Genomic DNA, 19,904 nt, shown 5'->3' with positions numbered 1-19,904 from the left:
TCATAATCAACTAGAAGGGTGCCCGATCTGCATAGGGTATTTGAACATAGACCCTGGTAATCACATGGCAGTTATGGGCGTTCATGGTTCGGCACGACGTGAAACACGGCCCGAACACGACACGATTTTAAGTGAGTTCGACATAACACAAATAAATATATGGGTTGAGTAAGGGTTAAAATTAATAATGTCAAATATCTGGGATTTGTTTTAGTTTAAAGAATAGCGTAGAAATATGTAATGATTTATCAAGCTAGTTAATTTAAGGTTAAAACTTGAATTAATATGTGTTACGGTTAAAGATATGAACTCATGAGGGGCTGATTAAAAATGTTGAATTTGGTTTGGGTCAAAATGAGTCATTTAACGGTTTTGGTCATTTCAAACCTTAAGCACCAAAATTTAAGAAATTTGAGCATCATAATGCACACAACTTAATAAATGCGAATGACATTGGTTAGGATATCAAAATACATGAAGCAAAGTAGCAAACAAAAAAGATCTTATATCCAACAACGTGTTTTTTTTCGAACGGTGACCAACAATATGTAAAATGCATGCATTGTTACATATATGATCACTAGTAACCGGTGATCAAACGAACAATATAAGTTGAACTTCTTGATTGAGTTGACCTCATGTATTCCAATACCTGATGCATGTATCTCGAGCGAACCAACTAGTTCCAGGTAGCAAGTCAGTTAGACTCGTGAACACTTTGTTGCCATGTATTCATGTATTCAATTGCTTGATGCATGTATCTCGAGTGAACACTTTGTAGCATGTTGATAATAATCATGCGTGCTTCAAATAAGTTGTCATTGTAGGGTAACTGTTGGCTAGGCTATCAATTCGATATCTGAGACGAAGAACAACACACGTTTTTGTCGCTACGATGTTGTTCTAACTTCTAACATCCGTAAATCTGGTGGCTCTTGATATCACTATTTCTATTTCCTATTTTGATTAGTATTGTCTGTTTGCTTTTCATTTGCCAAGCATTTGTTTTTAATTATTTATTTTATTATTATTATTATTAAACTGTCTTCTATGTGCATATGTTTTACTTGCAGACATTATCATATCAAATATATAAACAAACAAGGCAATATGCATGCTTTATTCACTACGTAAAATACAATAAAGCCAATAAGCTTTTGTATAAAAATTGTAAAAAAAGGGTTCAATCTTTCTCTTCCTCTTCCATACTTCGCCTTCTCCCCCTCGCGCATTAATTCACGACATTACACTTCACTCTGACTTCACCGTCTTCAATGACACCAACATTTCCAAGTTTGACCATCGAAGCTGCAAATTCTTTAAAGAACAGTTTCTCATCTTTCGCATACGAATCCACAATCCCTTTAGTCCTGTAATCTCCATACAACGCTTGGTCTGACCCAAACACGCCTTTACCCATAATAATGTTTTTATAATAATCGTTATCGAACTTTGATGAAGTCGAATCCAAAAACGCTCCCGCATTGTGATCCTTGTTTTGTATGGGGCACTTCTTTTTTAGGGTCATAGCAAACTCACTATTAATGGTGGGATCAGTTGAGTTATGTATGCGGGCGCTAAACGAAGAACAGTGTGAGAATCCTAATGTGTGTCCACCTGAAAGTGTGACCAAATCTTTGACATTTAATCCTCGTTTAGCGAAACTTTGAATAAGTGTTGTGGTGTTGGAGAATGGTGATGGCAGGTTTATTGTTTCGTTAGCTTTTGACACGTGCCCGTCTTTCCTTCCTTTAAGCACATGCCACCATGGACCTTGAGACTGGAAAAAACGAAAGCATTATGCTTATTATTTGAAAACGATTTGTGCGAGTAGATGATAAATGAAAATGTGTACCATTGCTACTACATCTCTTGCAGCTATTGCCAGTGCATCAGCACAAGAAACCGTGTGTGGGCATGCCTTTTCGATCTTTGCTTTGGCCTCCTCAATTACATAAAATGATCGAACCGAGATGTTTGGTGGTCCGTCTTTTTCTGCTTTGTTTCCTGGTGTTGAGTCAAGCAACAAGGACGCGTCACATCCCTAAATACAACACACATTTAGATTATAAATTCATGTTTAAGTATTAGTAAAAATGTTAATAATAAGTTATGTTGAAGCATACTGCATAGTGCATACCCTAATGAAACAATCATGGAAGAACATCCTAAGAAGTCGGGCCGGGACTTTAGGGTCGTAAATAGAGGCGTTACGAACCGTTTGATAGATAATATTCTCTGCTTGTGGGCATGTTTGATGATAGTAATCAGCAGTAAGTGCTGCTTGTGAAAATGGAATTACTGTTAGTATGAGAATAAGCGCGGTTAATGAGGTGATACTGATAGCCATTTGTTTTTCGAAGAAGCGGTTGAAGGCAGAGGATGATGAGTTCCATGGAAATGGTTGGAGTATTTATAGTACATGTAGTTGAAGATTGTAATGTACTTTGAAGCTACTCAAACTGTATGTTTTACATCTTTGTTGGGCTTCTAAACAAAGACATAAAAAAGGATAATAGAAGGAGATTTGCTAAGAATAAATTTTGAAAATTGAGTTGCAGTTAGAGGTGTACAAAACCGGTTTTTTATTTCACACCGAACCGGTTTTTAAACGAACCAGTTTGGTCAAACCATGGCCCAAACCGGTTTGACTCAAACCGGTTTAGGAGCAAGAAAGGTCGAACTGATCCAACTTGATTCGGTTCGGTTTAGAAACCGGTTTAAGAGTAAGAAAGGCAGAACTGATCCAACTTGATTTGGTTCGGTCTAGAATTGGTTTAACCGGTTTTAACTTTTAACTGGTTTTTTCTCACACCAGTCCGGTTTTAAAACCATTTTGGTAGTTCAGAAGAGGAACCGATCTCAAAATCGGCGGGCTGGGTCGGTTTGGGTGAAACCGGTTTTCTTGTCAAACCGGTTCAAATCGGTTTGCAGTGAGACCGGGTTTTTTTTTAGTTGAAGTTTGTGGAGATAGAGTTGGTTAGGATGTGGCAATCAGTTAGATGGTCAAATTAGGACAGTTGGTAAAAGATGGAGTATTGTACTTTTGTACTTCATTGTTCTTTTTTTTATGACTAAGGAATAAGAAATGAGGTTAGAAGAGATTGCTTTGTATTGAAATTTGGATGTAAGTGTGTAACATGCAATTATTTATAATAAACCCTTGAGTAAATTACACGGACGGTCCATGTGATTCGGAACATGCAATAAGAATTGTCGGGTGTTCCGGTATTCATCTAAATTAATATGTAATGTAGGAATGGGGAGACTCTTAACCAGACGCAAGCAACCGGATTCAAAAGGCTATAACCAAAACCCCCCAAGTCTATAGAACAAACTTGATCGAAATTCAAATTTTTTGTTTCTTACGCTTCTAGCAGCTTTAGCGTAGAAACCAAGGAAATGTGCGAGCTCTTAAAAAAGACAACCCGATCGTTTCTCTAAAAGAGTGAAGGCGTTTACACGGGACAATGAAATCCTTGAAAATGTTATACCATTATATAATTATGAGTTTTTCCAAATATTAAATCGATGAATAAACATTTATTAATAGTTTATTTATAATTTAATTTGAATTCCATATATTAGATAGTATAATTATCTTTACAGACAATAACAATCAATGTTTATGACTATTCGTATATCAAAATAGATATAAACATTATTTTTCATAATAGAAAGTAAGGAAATACACACAAATGACACAACAATCTACACTTCTTTGAGAAGAGTGAAACAATCAACAGAATTAGGTGTGTCCACGGTCTGGTTTTAACGTTTTTTAGTCAAGCCATGAGCTAAATTGTTAGTAACAGTTTGTGTCCGTCAGAAATCGAAAGTAGTTCAAAACTGAATCGTTGTAAATTAAAACTAAACCGTGACTAACTTTTGGTTCGTGTTTGAGTTCATGGTTTGAGCTTTTAAGGCCTTAATATAAAATATACTACTTCATTTTCATTTCCGTAACTTGGTTTTATTTTTCTGGAAATTCATGACAACTACAACTATGATATTTGGAGTTTATTGTTTGATCTCATATTCTATACTACACTATATAGTTTATGCGATACGTCTCACATTCTAACCAACCATAAGTTGACACGTGTTACGTGTACTATCAGATCAAATGATTTTTAAACATGTGTTACTTATGGTAAAAACCCGAACCCGGAACCATACCCGGAAAAAAAAACCATAACCAAATCAAATGAGTTTTAAACATGTGTTACTTATGGGTTGAGGTGAAAAAAAACCCCGAACCCGGAACCATACCCGGAAAAAAACCGGTTTTTTTATACCCGGTTTTAATACCCGAACTCGTACCCGACCCTACCCGTAGGGTACGGATAGGGTATGCATTTTAGTACTAAAACCCGTACCCGAACCGGACCCGATTTGTACCCGGTAATACCTGAAAATCCGAACCGGTTTCATACCTAGAACCGGGTTTTTCCAATACCCGAAACCGGGTTTTTCAGATACCCGATATATAATCGAAAAATAACTGGAAAATACCTAAAAAATACCCCTAAAAAGTGCAACCCCTAAAAAATTCCAATTATACCCAAAAAATACCCGGAAAAAACCCAAAAATATGGTTTTTTTCAATACCCGGAAATAGGGTATTCAAATACCCGGGTTTAGAATACTCGGTTCTACACCTGACCCGAACCCGATACATAGGGTATGGTGTTTAAAGGCAATACCCGGACCTGAACCCGACCCGGGTATTGCTAATACCCGATTGTCCAATACCCGATCATACCCGAACCGGGTTTTTTAATACTTGATTTGTGCACGTCTACTTATGGGAGAATCTCATGCAAAGCGGGCTTAATTTAAACGTGGCCCATGAACAATATAATAAACTTTGGCCCAAGTGTCATATTCTGCCACATCAAAGTGGCCCATCTTTAAGAGAGAAGAAAACCAAAAAGATGTAAGAAAACCCATACATTCATATGCTCGCATTAAAAGATGTACAAAAATAACCGGTTCACTCAAAGCGGGTCCCAAACCAACCCGGCCCGTCGGTTTTGAGTCCGGTTCCCCTTATGAACTACCAAACGGTTTTAAAACTGGACCGGTATGAGGAAAAGCCGGTTCTAAACCGAATCGAATCAAGTTGGACAAGTTCGACAATTCTTCTCCTAAACCCAATTCTAAAAACCGAACCAATTTGAGTCAAACCGGTTTTGTACACCTTTAGTTGAAGGGAACTCTATTATTAAATCATCCGAACAAATTTTTTGAACTTGAATACGGTTAGCTTTATTTATTATTTTTTTGAACAACCATTTGGATTAGTGACGGATCACTGACTCACTCAATCATATTTATTCCTCCGAGAAAACCCCATAAACCAACCTGTAACCAAATGGTTAGTTTGATGTTATAGTCATTAATATTATTCTATTTTTGTGGATCATTATTATCAAGTCTATGTGTTCTAGTTCGGTGATAATATAAATGCATGACTATTTTTAGATCATGTACACAATTACAATCATGTTTGGAAATAGTAAACAGAAAATTGTCAACACCTTGTAAATTGTAATAAACAACAATAGAACTAGTTCTAGAAAGTTTTTCTTAATGTAGCATATGATGTTGATAATACATAAATGTTTTTCATATTAATTTGCAATCTTTTCAACCAACTCTCTTATTTTTTTCTATCTCAAAGAAACCATTTGACATTACATAGGTACTTCATAAAAACATGTAATAGTAATAACTTGTGAAATTAAGAAAAAAAAATCAAAATGAGATCAAAAAGTAAAAAACATGTAATTAAGCATCTATGCTTATAATATATGATGATAATAATATATAAATTGTATATAAAAAACATAAGTTATGTTTTCCCCATGCACATTTAGCTACTTCCTTTGATGAGCAGATCTTTCTTCTAGCATTTTTATCCCCATATATCTGTAATGGTCATAATATATAACAAAAAAAACTTTGTTAGTTGATATTTTAATTTTAATCTATTATTTTTGTAAATATTTATTGAACAATATGAATATATATACCTTCCAAGCATCATCATAGTAGCTTGAGGGTTTGTTCCAGGGGAATTTAAAAGAGTTGAACTATCAATAACACGTAGCGCGGATACACCGATAACTTTATAGTTGCGATCAATAACTCTATCAACTTGACAACCACCATGATAATGCCATATTGTCATCACAGTGTCTTTGCAATATTGCGCTAAGTCAAACGGGGCGTTTACATGTCTAGGCCTCAAGTTTAAAGGCAACGCGGCCACTAAAGCGAACAATTCTTGAACCGATAACAAAGGATCACGAAATTTTGATAGTGGTTTCGATTCTAACACCTTTATAATGGTTTCCAAGCCTTCAACGCACGATTGAAGGTCTCGAGGGTCTTGGAAGTAGTTAAATGTGACTTTAGGATTATCATCTGGTTTTTCTGTAACGAGCTCGAGACTGCCAAAAGAGAGTGGGCCCATCACCTTTTCGAGTATTAATCCGGCGTTAAGTCCTGATAGATCCAAGTCGAAGCGATGACCGATAATGGATTTGAACTTGTCAAGACTTGTGGTCTGAAATAATATACCAAAATAAAATATTCACATTTAAAAATGAATTATGTGGTTCTTCTTACTTTTAACATATTATTAATTCTGAAATAAACTTTATAAAATTCTAAATAATATATACCTGGTTAGAAATAAGTCCAAATTTGGAAGCCGCTTTTTGTAGCAACGGCAAATTAATATGGGTACTAGCGGCTTCGATGAAGCTCCCGAACCGGGTAATACCCACAACCTCAATGAGCGAAATCTCTACGGGCTGGCGTGAAGGAACGAGTACTAGATTCATCGGGTTATCAGATAACCCCTGTCCAACCATGGGTTGGTCCAACAACACCTTTATTCCATGGGCCGTTAGATGTCCTGAAGGCCCAATTCCACTCAACATTAGCAACTGCGGGCTCCCAAGCGTGCCCGCTGATAATATAACTTCGTTCATCGTTGACCCTTCGTTTAAAAAAGCCGTGTGCATTTTCCCTTTCGAGTCCACGTACAATACTCCGTGGGCCCGTAGCTCTACACCGTACAAATAAATAAAACACGAACTTTAAAGTTATTAAAACGTGTCATTTTTTTCGAAATTCGCGTAACCCGACCCGATATGTTTTGAACCATTTCATAAAAAAAAAAATTTAAAAATAATAAAAAAAAAATTTTAAAATAAAAAGTTTGTTCCTAAACAAGTTTTAGCCCATTACAGTTGCATTCAATGTAGTTACCATGTGATTTGAATAATATTTGGTGCACAGTTGCATTCAAGTACACAACAATGTTGCTTGGATCAGCATACTCTAACAAATCGGCAGCCGTGTGCCGCTTGCCGTCACGGTCGAAAATGCTACCGCCTACTTTCGTCCCGTATATATGCTCATACGTAAACCCGTTATCCGGCAACACTTCGGCTTCCAACAACCCGTCTCTAACCGCCGCCTGCCACGCCAACACCTTCGGCTCAAACGCCACTTTCTTTTCAACCCACTCGTATGACTCCTTCACCAACTGCGGGTCCCACCCGGCTCTGCTGACAAAATCAGCACTGGCCCTGGTGAAAAAGCCTGCGTTCAGGGCGGACCCACCACCCAGAACGCGGGCCCTTTGGTTGACCACCCCATCAGTGGACACAAAGGTCTGGGAAGCTGAGGTGGGACCCAGGTTTGCTAGTGTGTCTAGGAAACCGTTAATGGTGTTGACTGACGGGATTCCGTACGGTAAATCACCTCTTTCGAGGACTAGAACTTTTGCGGATTGTGAAAGTGTCGCCGCCAATGTGCACCCGGATGTTCCACCGCCGATTACTATGTAGTCGTAGGATGACTCCGTCAACGCTTCGTTCGCGTCTTTAGCGAATGTCATATACGGAGCTGAAAATAATAAAGAAATTTTATTTTTTCAAATGGTGAAAGAAACTTTTTCTTTTTTCGGTGTTTATATCGAAACAAAAGAATACAGACAATAACTTGTGTGTACAAACAAAATATTACTTACAATTTTCGGAGGCCGAAGGTGAAGCAAATAAAAAAAAATTAAGTTTTTAACGGTGTTTATATTGAAACAAAAAGCAAACAAATAATAAGTTGTGTACAAACAAAATATTACGCACGTTTTTCGGAGGTCGAAGGTGAAGCAAATAATAAAAAAATAAGTTTTTAACGGCAAGAGAAACTTTTTTTTTCTTTTCAATGTTTATATTGAAACAGAAAGTAAACAGATAATAATAAGTTGTGTGTACAACTACAAACAAAATATTACGTACGTTTTTCAGAGGTGGAAGAGGAAGCGAATAATATTATGAGCGAAAACATAAACCGGAAAACGAAGGGCGACCGCCGTGTGAAGCTGTTGTAATCCATGAGTGAGAACAAGAATGTAGTGAAGTGGATGAACAACTAGCGTTGGGTTTATAAGTAATTGCAAACAATATATAGCTTAAATTTAGTGACGAGCTAGTGACGACATATATAACCTTCCTCTTCTTATCTTGTGCAAATTTTCCCATCCGTTTATATATTTTTATATATATATTTGAATTTATTGCCAACTAATCAACGTCTATCATTTACATTATTAAGATACTTAGTTTTATTTTTTGTAATGACATAAATTCTAATCATTATTGATTAATATGAGTTTAGGGATGAAAATGGATCGGGTTTAAGTATTCTCAAACTCATACTCGATTATTAAAGTCCGTCCTAAACTTGTCGGGTTTTAATCAGGTAATTATCCTCTAGGTTTCGGATTTCTATATGGTTTTGACAAAATATAATTTATTATCGATTACAAACAATGATTATCATGAAAATAAAATGTTTCAAATAATTGTTATAAACAATTTTAGACAAATAATATATTTAAAATATTAAGAATAATATGTGATATTAAAAAAGTTATGTCAGGTAAATCGGGTATCTAGTTGGGTTAATGAGTCATATTATCAGGTAATCGAGTCGGGTAATCGGTTATATAACAAATCTAAAACCCACAAAAATTTTAAAATATAATCCCAAACCTTAATAGGTCAGATATTACCCGTCACATTATGTCAAACTTCGGGGTTTCTCATTGACTTCAAGTTTCACTTTCATCCCTATGCTAGTTTCATTTAAAAGCATGTATAATACATCATAAAAACATATATTATGTTGTTCTCTTGACATATTTGTAAATCATGATTGGGCGTATAATTAAGTATTATATCAAATAATAACTCCAATATATGAATTCATTATTATTTTAAAATAGAGCCATGCCTTAAAAATAAAAACAAAGCCTTTTTGATTATATGATAATGATAAGAAATCAAGGATTTTGTTTATATAAATACTCATCATAAGTATTATTAATGATCATAAAAAGTGGTCACACTGGAATACATCTATATTATCTATAAATCAATGTAACACTCAAAACTTTTTGAGTATTTTATGTTTTGATGTTTACATTTAAGACGACTTGTATAAATCAAAGTGAAAATGAATATAGATTGGCTACATTCGCATGTACAAGGTTAGATATGTATAGCTTTATCTTCCACCATTTTATTATTAATTTTGGCTGCTATAGTGTTATGCATATGAAAATAATTTGTTTTGATATTTTAGTTTTATCTCAATTTCTTTTATAATGATTGTAAACTATATATTATTCTAGTCAGTGTTTTTTTTTATCAAATTACACAATTAATACATTTTAGTAGTTCAATAAACAAATTATGAGGAAATTTACACATATTAACTTTAACTCGTCATAAAACTTTACAACCACTCAAAAACAATCAAAATTTTGTGACTTTTTGGCCAAGAGGCAGGATTCATGTTCACATGTAACAATCAAACAAAAGACAAGGCAACAAGGCCTCAAGGTCAATCACCTTGTCAATGGAGCTTATGGTTACACATCTTACATATTTATTTTCAAACTTTGTACACCATTAAAAAACAAATGTTTTAAATTGAACAAGATAAAAGTTTTCAATGTGATTTTATTAGGGTGGCAAATATAGGTGTACATAACTCGTATAACACGACAAACTTTGTTTCTTAACCGACTAGGCGCTCAAATTGTTCGATTGCAATTATTTTTTATGTTTTGTACTAAAGTCTTGTCGAATCAATTGCAATAGACTACACATACTTTAACTTGTTACTCAACTAGCTATCATCAAATAATTTTATCACCTTTTACTGAAAGTAGAAAGACGTGCAAGACATTTGTCTACTTATTAGTCTAGATATAGTAGCTAAAAGCTATTAGTTATTGCCACTTTTCACTAATTTGGTTCGTGCACCAACCATGTTGATTAGAGTTGCGATTATATAAGATGTCGTTCATTTCATAACGATTAACCAATGTATAACTGGGAATCATGAGAATCGCCTAAGCATGTGTGAATAACGCTTACAAAAAAAAAAAAAAGAAAAAAGAAAATCTGTTTCACTCTATTTACTATTTCTTTGATATTGTTACATTTGTGGCGAAATTTAAAACAATTTATTAAAGTGTCCATATATACATATATACATGTGTGTAGTTTATATCCACACATGCATTTAAGCAAAATACAATAAATACAACTTTTTGTAAAACAAAACTCCAAAGTTTATTAAAATGTACATACATTTTAGTTAGTTTAAGAGGTAAAACAGCCCTCGAATCTCGACAAATTATTGGGTTTAAAATGAACTTCATTTTCTCTAATTACACATAATAATAATAATAATAATAATAATAATAATAATAATAATTATTATTATTATTATTATTATTATTATTATTATTATTATAGTGGAAACGAAAAATCCACAACTATATTGGATTGCCTACAAAAATGGTTGTAATAATCACTGATCAATTTGGATTAATAGTTGATTCTTACACCGTCGGCGACTAACGATTATCACAACAATGGCTACAAGCATGTCTTATATTACTTACACAAAAATGGGGTCTAGTTGTCTAGACGTACCAACATTGAATCGGTGAAAGATATAACTGATTATCCTACTAAAGTTTTAAAGAACATGGAGTTGTGTCAAGTGGTTCAATTGATACCGGTGGTAACAAGTTGGATGATCTGGTTTGGTTATCGAGAATTCATTCATTTTCAACAATGTTCCCTTTATACGTCAACAATGATAAATGACATTAAATAAGCTTCATTCTTGTCGATTAAACAAAGGAGCAAAATAAGGAGTCTAGAATAGGAGATGTAGTGCAGATACAACTTTGTGGATTTTCCAATTTAATTGGTTGTTTCCCTTGTATTAGTCGTTTAATATTATTTATATTTACTTATGTTTTGTTTTTGGATTACTTGTGTCTTGTAAGTGGTCCTTTCGTTTAAATGATATCTAGCATTTCAAAAAGTAATAATAATAAACTAAAAATGGGGTATTCGTGTCATTTGTTGTTAATGCTCAAACTAATGATAAGAAAAATGTCAAAGATCTTAATAATTAATTATCAAAGTGGTAACTTATGTGACCGATAAATCATTTATGATTATTCCATTACGTTTTAGTAAAAGTCAAGCCATTGTTCAACAAACCCAAATTGCAATCAACACTCTTCCCATTTTGTCCGCTTTATGTTTTTTATGTAATATATAGAATTATTATTATTATTTAATTATTTAAAAAAATAATTTTTTTAACATGTAAAGTATAGAAATACACATAATTAATGGGTGGTACTCTAATAAATATTGTGAAGATGACCAAACTTTCGGGTTTTATTTTTGACCGCTAGAATGATCATTTTTTCTTGATATAAAAATTTTATTCACTCTTCTAGATTTTCTGGTTAAAAAATAGGAAATAAATGCTTCAAAAGTGTCAAAATGCATGCATGTTTTAGTAAATGATTATTATGTTTCAACTAGTACAATCTAAAATATAATTTTGTTCTCTTAAACCACTTTGAATCCGTCCCGATTTGTTAAACGTGCCAAAAAAGCCTGTTTTTTTTTTGTCCCAAACCGGATTCAACCTGCTCTACACCGGTTTGACCAGGCTGAACACTCCTACCTCCAAACTAGTTTTAAACCCGATCCAATTTCTTCCAAACCGGTTTTGAGCTTGCCTTGGTCAACCCAGACCAGTTTTTCACCCGAACCGGTATGGGATATAAGTATAACTAGAGGTGCACAAAATACCCGAACCAGGAAAAAAAAATCGGAACCGGTTTTTTTATACCCGGGTTTTTAATACTCGAACCCGTACCGGACCCTACCCGTAGGGGTACGGATAGGGTATGAATTTTAATACTAAAACCTGTACCCGAACTGGACCTGATTTGTATTCGGTAATACCCGAAAACCTGAACCGGTTCCATACCCAGAACCGGGTTTTTCCAATACCCGAAATCAGGTTTTTCAAATACCCGATCTATACCCAATATTACCTGAAAAATAACCGGAAAATAACCGACAAATGCCCCTAAAAAGTGCAACCCACTAAAAAATTCTAATATGTACCCAAAAAACACCCTGAAAAAAACCCGAAAATATGGTGTTTTCAATATCCGGAAATAGGGTATTCAAATACCCGGTTTTATACCCGTCCCGAACCCGATATTTAGGGTATGATTTTTAGAGGCAATACCCGGACCCGAACCCAACCCGGGTGTTGCTAATACCCGATAATACCCAAACACGGTTCTATACCCAAACCCGAGTTTTTTGTAATACCCATTTGTGCACCTCTAGATATAACATTTTTTACATGTCTAGTCCATGATATAAACATTATCACAGTTGCAAATAGTTGGGCCAAAACTATTATAGTAGGCTCATAGCATGGACCAAGTTTGAAAAATGATATGGGGCTGAAGCTATCAACTGGCTCAATAAAAAACCATCTTTGGCCAAGTTGACACTTTAACATGATATAAATTATAATAAAAGTTTGCTTGGTATGTTTTAATTCGTTGCGTTCACTCAGAAGCTTTCGGTATAAAAAATATCCTAAAATAACAATAATAATAATAATAATAATAACAAAATTTAACTCCATCTAGCGCCTAGCGTTGAGCATGATTCAATTCGGTTTCAGGCTAAAATCGAGCACATAACTGTTTTTAAGTTTGTATAGCTAATCGGATTTTGTTTACCAATGTTTCGGGTTTTGGAATTGACGGATCATATTTTAGTTAACCGTTTTTATTTGGGGGCTTAAACATGGTTTGGTTCAAGCGTAAATCAATTTATTAAATCCATTTTTAATTTGGATCAGATAGAAAATCAAAAATAAAAATAACCATTGTCGAATAGATTCATTCAACTATGATTATTAATATATATAACCAAATATATAAATATGTAACACAAAGTTTTGACTTAGATGAAAAGGGATTTAGTAAACATTTGAAAGCATCAAGCTTTTGTTTAAAAGTTGGTATCTTTATACAGAAAACTATCATGTTCGGATTATTGTTGTGTTTATTATCATTGTTTATAAATAATTAAATAAATACATAAATAAGCTTACTAAAAAGAGATTTTGATTGTACTTATTTTAATATTTTGTTTTAGATTGATTAAGAAGACTAAAAGAGAGAAAATATATAAAAGTTGGAAGAAGACTAAAAGAGAGAAAATATATAAAAGTTAAAAGCAGGTATTAGTGTGATTATGCTTCGAATAAAAAATTGAGTCTTCATATTATAAGTGATTTGAGTAAGGTTGACAAATTAAGTTGTTGGGTGTGGGTGCATCTAGTGCCGACCCATAACCCCTTTCGGTCCAGTCTTGATTCAATATTATAAAACATATATAAATAGGGTTTGGATTTGAGCATAACAAAATTTACTAAAACATTTATATAAATAGTAAACATTTATAAACTTTACACTATTTTGGCTAGATCACATACCAAGCCTCTTCTAGTAGAGGTAAAGACTTGTTCGGGAAAGAAACTAACTAATCTTATGTGTAGTGGTTTTAAATACACATTATTTCTAAAGTGTTATGTTATTGTCATGTAAACAATTAGACTTTAGTTAAATAAAAAAATAAGTTAAATAAAAAAAATTGTGATTAGTTGATTCCCGATGGACCCTATCTCTCACATCCCCACGCCACTTAAAATCTTTGGCAAAATAAGTTTCAGTGCCCCTTAGTGGCATGTGTAATAGTGTTGCTCATATTAAAGGCTAAGCATTTAATGCAGAAAAAATATCGGATATCGGCCAATGACTGATGAGATATCAATGTGATATTGCTAACTTAAACATCATGTAAAATTCGTATGCATAGCAAACTTAACACTAATAATTCAGTATATTCTCCTACCACTAACAAATTAACATTTTGTAACTTGCAAAAGACAAACAATTGTTGCAAGTAGGAACTGTTGAGACTTAAAGCACTAACATTGAACACTAAAAAATGATAATATATACTTAAAACACTAAGATCGAGAATATTGGTGATATATCGGTCCAATATCAATTAATATCGCCGATATTATCAGTACCGATAACCAATATATCACCGATATATATCACATATATCAGTGATATATCGGCTACAACTTAAAGGTGATGTGGTATACTGGTATGAGTCTAGCGACTCATGGTGTCCTTACTATACATAGTCTAAACCGACCCAGAGCCAATGAAAAATACAACACATGTTGAATATTCATATCTAGTGTATTATAACTCTCATATTCAGTATGAAACATAATCACTCGAAACAAAAATAAACAAGTTCAATGAAAGTAGTTTAGATAAGGGTTGGACCGCTTTGAATTTGATCATGGAAATGAGTTTTTATATCATTCGGCTCCTTATTTTACTTATGAGGACTTTTAAGTTGTTCGGAATATTCCATTATAAACTATTAAATATTAATGACTCATATTTTCACCAAAAAGAAAAATAAAACATAATAAATGACAGTGAGGTAAATAAAGCAATAAGCCCAAACACTTTTGCCTAGTCTCCTAGGGTATTTGTTACTTATACATTTTTTTTAAACCACAAATTACGTTAAAACAAGCTATTTATAAGGTGTTAGAGGCCAAACAAAATACAATATTAGAAAACAAAATCTCATCAATCTTTTCATAGTAGGTTATTCAAAGAGGAACGGTTTTTATCCAAAGGCCAAAGATTTAATGTCTTCCATCGTTTTAGTAACACAGAACTTGTTTGAAAAGATGATTTCATTTCTTGGCTTTCAAATACACCAACACCCCCCCGAGATGCAAGATCTATGTAACATAAGCTAATCACAAACTGAGAAAACATATAAATTAAAGGAATATGATATCAATTACTAATAATACCTGGTCAAACAAAGGAAGTAAAGTAATAAGAAGTAAAAAGGTGTTCACAAGTTACCTCATGATCCTCACATAACCAATAAAGCTATGTGTGTGTGTATATATATATGATTGATTTCTTTTAACAACCGCTTTGAGTTTTAAGAACTCGAAAGAACTTAACAACTTTTTTTTTGAATTTTTTTTTACACATGTGTAATACGTAAGTGTGAGTAATGTACAAAAAATTATTGTAATTTTTTACACACCGAATCGACTTATTACACATGTGTAACTAACATTTAAACTTGTGTAATCATCAGAAATACTTATTCTCTCTCCTGATTAATATTTTAATCAGATTTATTCTTAGACACATATTCCATACTAATTTAATTAAATGTGTGGTCCATATTGAGTTCTCAAAGTTCTAACAACTCAAGAGGTTCTCAAATTATCCCTCCCATATATATATATATATCACACTCACAAACATATATAATATTAATATATATATATATATATATATATATAAACACAAGCAGCGACAAATACACCCCCTATCGCCCCTCAAATCGGGGGGAGGGGGGTGTTTGCGCCCTTTGTCGCCGGAAGTCGCCCATAAATGCTGCTCACTACATACATACAGCCTAACTATACATTTTGGTTTATAAACTTAACACAATCATAAAATTTGAAGCTTCATAGGTAATAAACTTGTAACATTAACACTACTAATTGATACATTCTAAATCATGATTCTCTATTTTATTTATTTATTTATTTATTTATTTATTTATTTATTCATATAAACACACTAGTGAAAAATACAAGATGAAAAATTCAAACAATAAAATTCATAAATCTTTATATACTTCTTATGACTAAAAAAACGTGACAATGAAATTATCATGTACCCGAACAAGGGGTGATCTTGATAACAAGACCCGGGAAAACATCATCCGGGTCATGGATATGCGGGTTTCTTTCAACAATAAACGGGTCGCCACACTTATCGCTTATCGTGTGAAGTGTTTCGCCTTCTCCCACCACATATATCTCGTCACACGGCCGTATACTCATCAATGGCAGCATGTTTTCTCCTCCGCCTCCAGCCGCAAGCGAATAAGTGTACTTTTGATCATCTTTGAAAGCACCAGTGAGCATGAGGGCTAGTAAGGCTGTTGCACAACAAAATGAAAGAGTATCTGATATAGCTATTATTGTTCTAGCTTTCATGAGTTCAACCATGTTTAAAATAAATGAATATAAGTTTAATAATATGTATTTATATATGTTAATGTGAGAGAGAGTGTACATGTGTAGTGGGATTTGTGGGAAGACTTTGTGGCTTGATATATAGTTATTAGTTAAGGGGCTGAGGCTACGTGGGAAGAAGACTTTTGTCACTTTGTTTATGTGACTAAATTATTTGTTTACACTTTACACAAAATTATTTTATGAATCATGTTTTAAGCAATATTTAGAGCTATCTCATTTATGTTTGGGGTGATTTGGAGATTATAAGTCATTTACTATGTCATATATCATTTATTACTCTAAATGCCGTTACGTGATTCAGTGAAAAACACAAACTCTGATAATCACGTAACATTTTAAAACTCTTTTTGCATTGAAAAAAATACTATGGTGACACCATGCTCAAAATAAATAAAATAAAGTGTTCGTTTTTATGATGTTATTTTATTATAAAAAATATTCATGCATGAAAATTTTAATATCGAATAAAAATCATGAGAGAACTTAGTTTAAGAATAAAATTTAAAAAATATATGTGGGTAAGGATAAATGTTGAATGTTGTAAAGACTTGAGTAACGATAATGCTAAACCGGTATGTATCTTGTAATTTGTGTATATGATTGTATAAAAAGACATATATGCCCTCTTAACATCATAAAATATGCATGAACTCTTGTTCAATATAAATTAAAATTTGTATTATTTCAATGTTAAGATGTATATCGTTGTTGTATTATAAATAGTATAGATATAGATTAAAGGGCATTTTAGTTATTTATCATGTCATTTAAAAGATGCATATACAATTAGGGTAAAGGACGAGACGTGTGCATGATATATGTATTTCAAAGACGTTTAGTGACTTTATTAAAGTTAAAAGACTAGATTTACAAGTCATATCAAATATAAAGGACGTAATTTGTACTTTACTCATAACTAGCCAGTTGTCCACGCGATGCAGCGGTGTACGTGCAAACGTAATTGGTGTTAGTATGTTTGTAACCTCGCAACGGTATGTAAGTAACCCGACAGTGGTATGCATTTAACGTGGCATCGGACATGTAGCCGGTGCCAGTAAGCGCATCACATAACGTCTATACGTGAGCAACTCGGTATGTCATCCACGTAACTGATGCTTAAACGCGCGTAACTGGTGGCGACAAGCAAGAAGCAAAGATGAAATGTATAGTAATTTCAAATAAACTATTTTTTAAGCCAATTCGTTTTGACGGACCAGTTCCGACTCGAATTCCATTTTGACATGAACCCTTTAGATCTAAACTCATCCCACGATGAACTATATTAACCATTTTTGTATTAACATTAGAGATGATCATTCAAACCGGTTCCTGGAATCGAACCGGTAGACCCGAACCGGTTCCTACCCGTTTTTTGTAGGAACCGGACCCTATCTGATTCAACCCGATGATCCGTGACCGGTTCTTGCGTTTCTGAGTGGGGGCGGGTAGGAACCGGAACCGATCCGGAACCGGTTCCTAACCGGTTCTAGCCGTTTGATCGAGTATAGCCGTTGGAAATCGTTTTTTTGACCGTTTTTTTGACTGTTGGGGTCAAAAATAGCCGTTTTTTGGCTCCCCCAAGCACCCCACTACTAGTATAAATAGGTATTTGGTGTCATGGGTTCATCACAACACTCAAAACGCAAACCCGAACGCAAAAAAATACAAAAAAACGCTATTACAACGTTTTGAGTTCTCTAATCTCTTGTTTTCTCTTCTTCTATATTCATATTTGTTGTTATGGCTGCCTCACAATCATCGGTTGGTCAAGGTTCCAACGCCGAACCAAGTTTCGTTCGTATTGTACCTCATAATCGTAATCAAGAGATTTGGTGCAATTGGGATTTGGTTGAATTGAGTGACCATTCATTGAAGGCTCGGTGCAAGTTTTGTGGGGTTTATTTAAACCCACTTTCGAATTCAAATTTGAAGAAACACATCGAAAAACCGTATTGCAAGGCGTTGAAAAAGAACGTCGATTCGCAACAAACGCAAATGGATAGTGAATGCGGAATATTTACATACCAAATTGATCGAGTTCAAGATCGTATGGCGAAGTTTGTGATTCAAGAAGCTTTGCCGTTTAGCCACTTCGACAACCCTCGCTTAACCGCCATGATTCGAGATACGCTTCAACCACAATACACTCACGTAAGTCGTCATACTCTTAAACGTTATTGTTTAAAATTGTGGAAGAAGGCCAAAGAGGTACTAATTGCATATTTTGAAAATATAAATACGGGAATAAACTTAACTAGTGATGTTTGGTCGGCTCCACATGGTCTACCCGAATCTTATCTTTGTGTCACCGCTCATTGGGTAGACCCGTCATCGTGGGAAATGATGAAACGCACCATTGCTTTCGAACTCTTTGAGTATCCACATACGGGAGATAATTTGTTTGAAATTTTAGATTATGTTATAAAAACTTATAAACTAGAAAATAAAATATTTTCAATGGCATTTGATAACGCGTCGAATAATACATCGGCGGTTGATAAATTAAAATTAAAATATACGCCGATTTGCAATGGTGTATTTTTTCACTCAAGGTGTGTTGCACATATCATTAATTTAATCGTGCAAGACGGACTTGCTTCGGATGAGGTTACATCGGTTATAAACGATTTTAGACTAATGATACATGAAGTTTTTAAGAAAAGTAAAAAAAGACAAATGGATTATAGAAAATTTTGTAAAGATACGGGAAGAAAAGCTTTGGGAGCTAATTGGGATATACCTCATCGATGGAATTCCACTTGCATAATGTTTCAAAGTGCTTTGGAACAAAGAGAAACTTTACAAATGTTTCATTCTAGTCTTGCCGAGAATGATTTGGCAATCCCCTTTTCAAATGAGAAATGGGAAATTATCAATGACTTATCGACTTTTCTTGAAGTTTTTAAAACATCAACTACGAAACTATCGGGAACGTATTATCCGACAAGTCCCTTGGTTCTTTCGGAGTTATTTTTAATGGTTAACAATCTTAAAGAATTTGAATATAAAAGTCCAATGTTTTCAAACATCATATTACCAATGAAGTTTAAATTAAAAAAATACTTTCTTGAATTGCCACCGGTTTTTACTTGCGCCGCCGCTTTAAACCCAATGTTAAATGTTACGGGGGTTGAATGTGTGATAGACGAAATTTTTTCAGCCTTAGATATGCATGAAGTTGACCCAAACTTTTCAACAGAGGCAAAAAATTATTTTAACTTGAATTTTAAATTTATGTATGACTTTTATTTAAATAAATATGGGTCAAACATACACATGCCTATGTCGGGGGG

At 33.9% G+C, this 19,904-nt stretch overlaps 3 protein-coding genes across 4 annotated transcripts; all 3 read right to left on the bottom strand.

Moving 5' to 3' along the window:
• Positions 1-1,191: 1,191 nt before the first annotated feature.
• LOC143627085 (peroxidase 66-like) lies at positions 1,192-2,515 on the bottom strand. The gene is made up of 3 exons (XM_077096986.1): positions 2,141-2,515; positions 1,856-2,044; positions 1,192-1,780 (listed from the first exon to the last, which is right to left on the bottom strand). Exons 1-3 carry the CDS (start codon positions 2,348-2,350, stop codon positions 1,232-1,234), a joined length of 948 nt encoding a protein of 315 aa, XP_076953101.1. The 5' UTR covers positions 2,351-2,515; the 3' UTR covers positions 1,192-1,231.
• A 3,285-nt stretch (positions 2,516-5,800) lies between these two features.
• Positions 5,801-8,485, bottom strand: LOC143627084 (protein HOTHEAD-like). 2 transcript variants are annotated; one of them, XM_077096984.1, is made up of 5 exons: positions 8,319-8,485; positions 7,285-7,926; positions 6,693-7,081; positions 6,039-6,574; positions 5,801-5,934 (listed from the first exon to the last, which is right to left on the bottom strand). In XM_077096984.1, exons 1-5 carry the CDS (start codon positions 8,413-8,415, stop codon positions 5,883-5,885), a joined length of 1,716 nt encoding a protein of 571 aa, XP_076953099.1. In that variant the 5' UTR covers positions 8,416-8,485; the 3' UTR covers positions 5,801-5,882. The 2 variants fall into 2 exon arrangements, with proteins under 2 accessions (XP_076953099.1, XP_076953100.1); XM_077096985.1 differs by lacking the exon at positions 8,319-8,485 and adding an exon at positions 8,166-8,192.
• A 7,754-nt stretch (positions 8,486-16,239) lies between these two features.
• Positions 16,240-16,581, bottom strand: LOC143627053 (uncharacterized). Its single transcript, XM_077096953.1, has one exon. It carries the CDS (start codon positions 16,579-16,581, stop codon positions 16,240-16,242), a length of 342 nt encoding a protein of 113 aa, XP_076953068.1.
• Positions 16,582-19,904: the final 3,323 nt, after the last annotated feature.

Source organism: Bidens hawaiensis, unplaced genomic scaffold (assembly GCF_021521415.1).
Source record: "Bidens hawaiensis isolate Kalapana, Puna unplaced genomic scaffold, B.hawaiensis_p1.1 tig00004595_1, whole genome shotgun sequence".
Classification (NCBI taxonomy): domain Eukaryota; kingdom Viridiplantae; phylum Streptophyta; class Magnoliopsida; order Asterales; family Asteraceae; genus Bidens; species Bidens hawaiensis.
The sequence above is the reverse complement of the archived record's forward strand: the minus strand, read 5'-3'. Positions and strand labels throughout refer to the sequence as shown.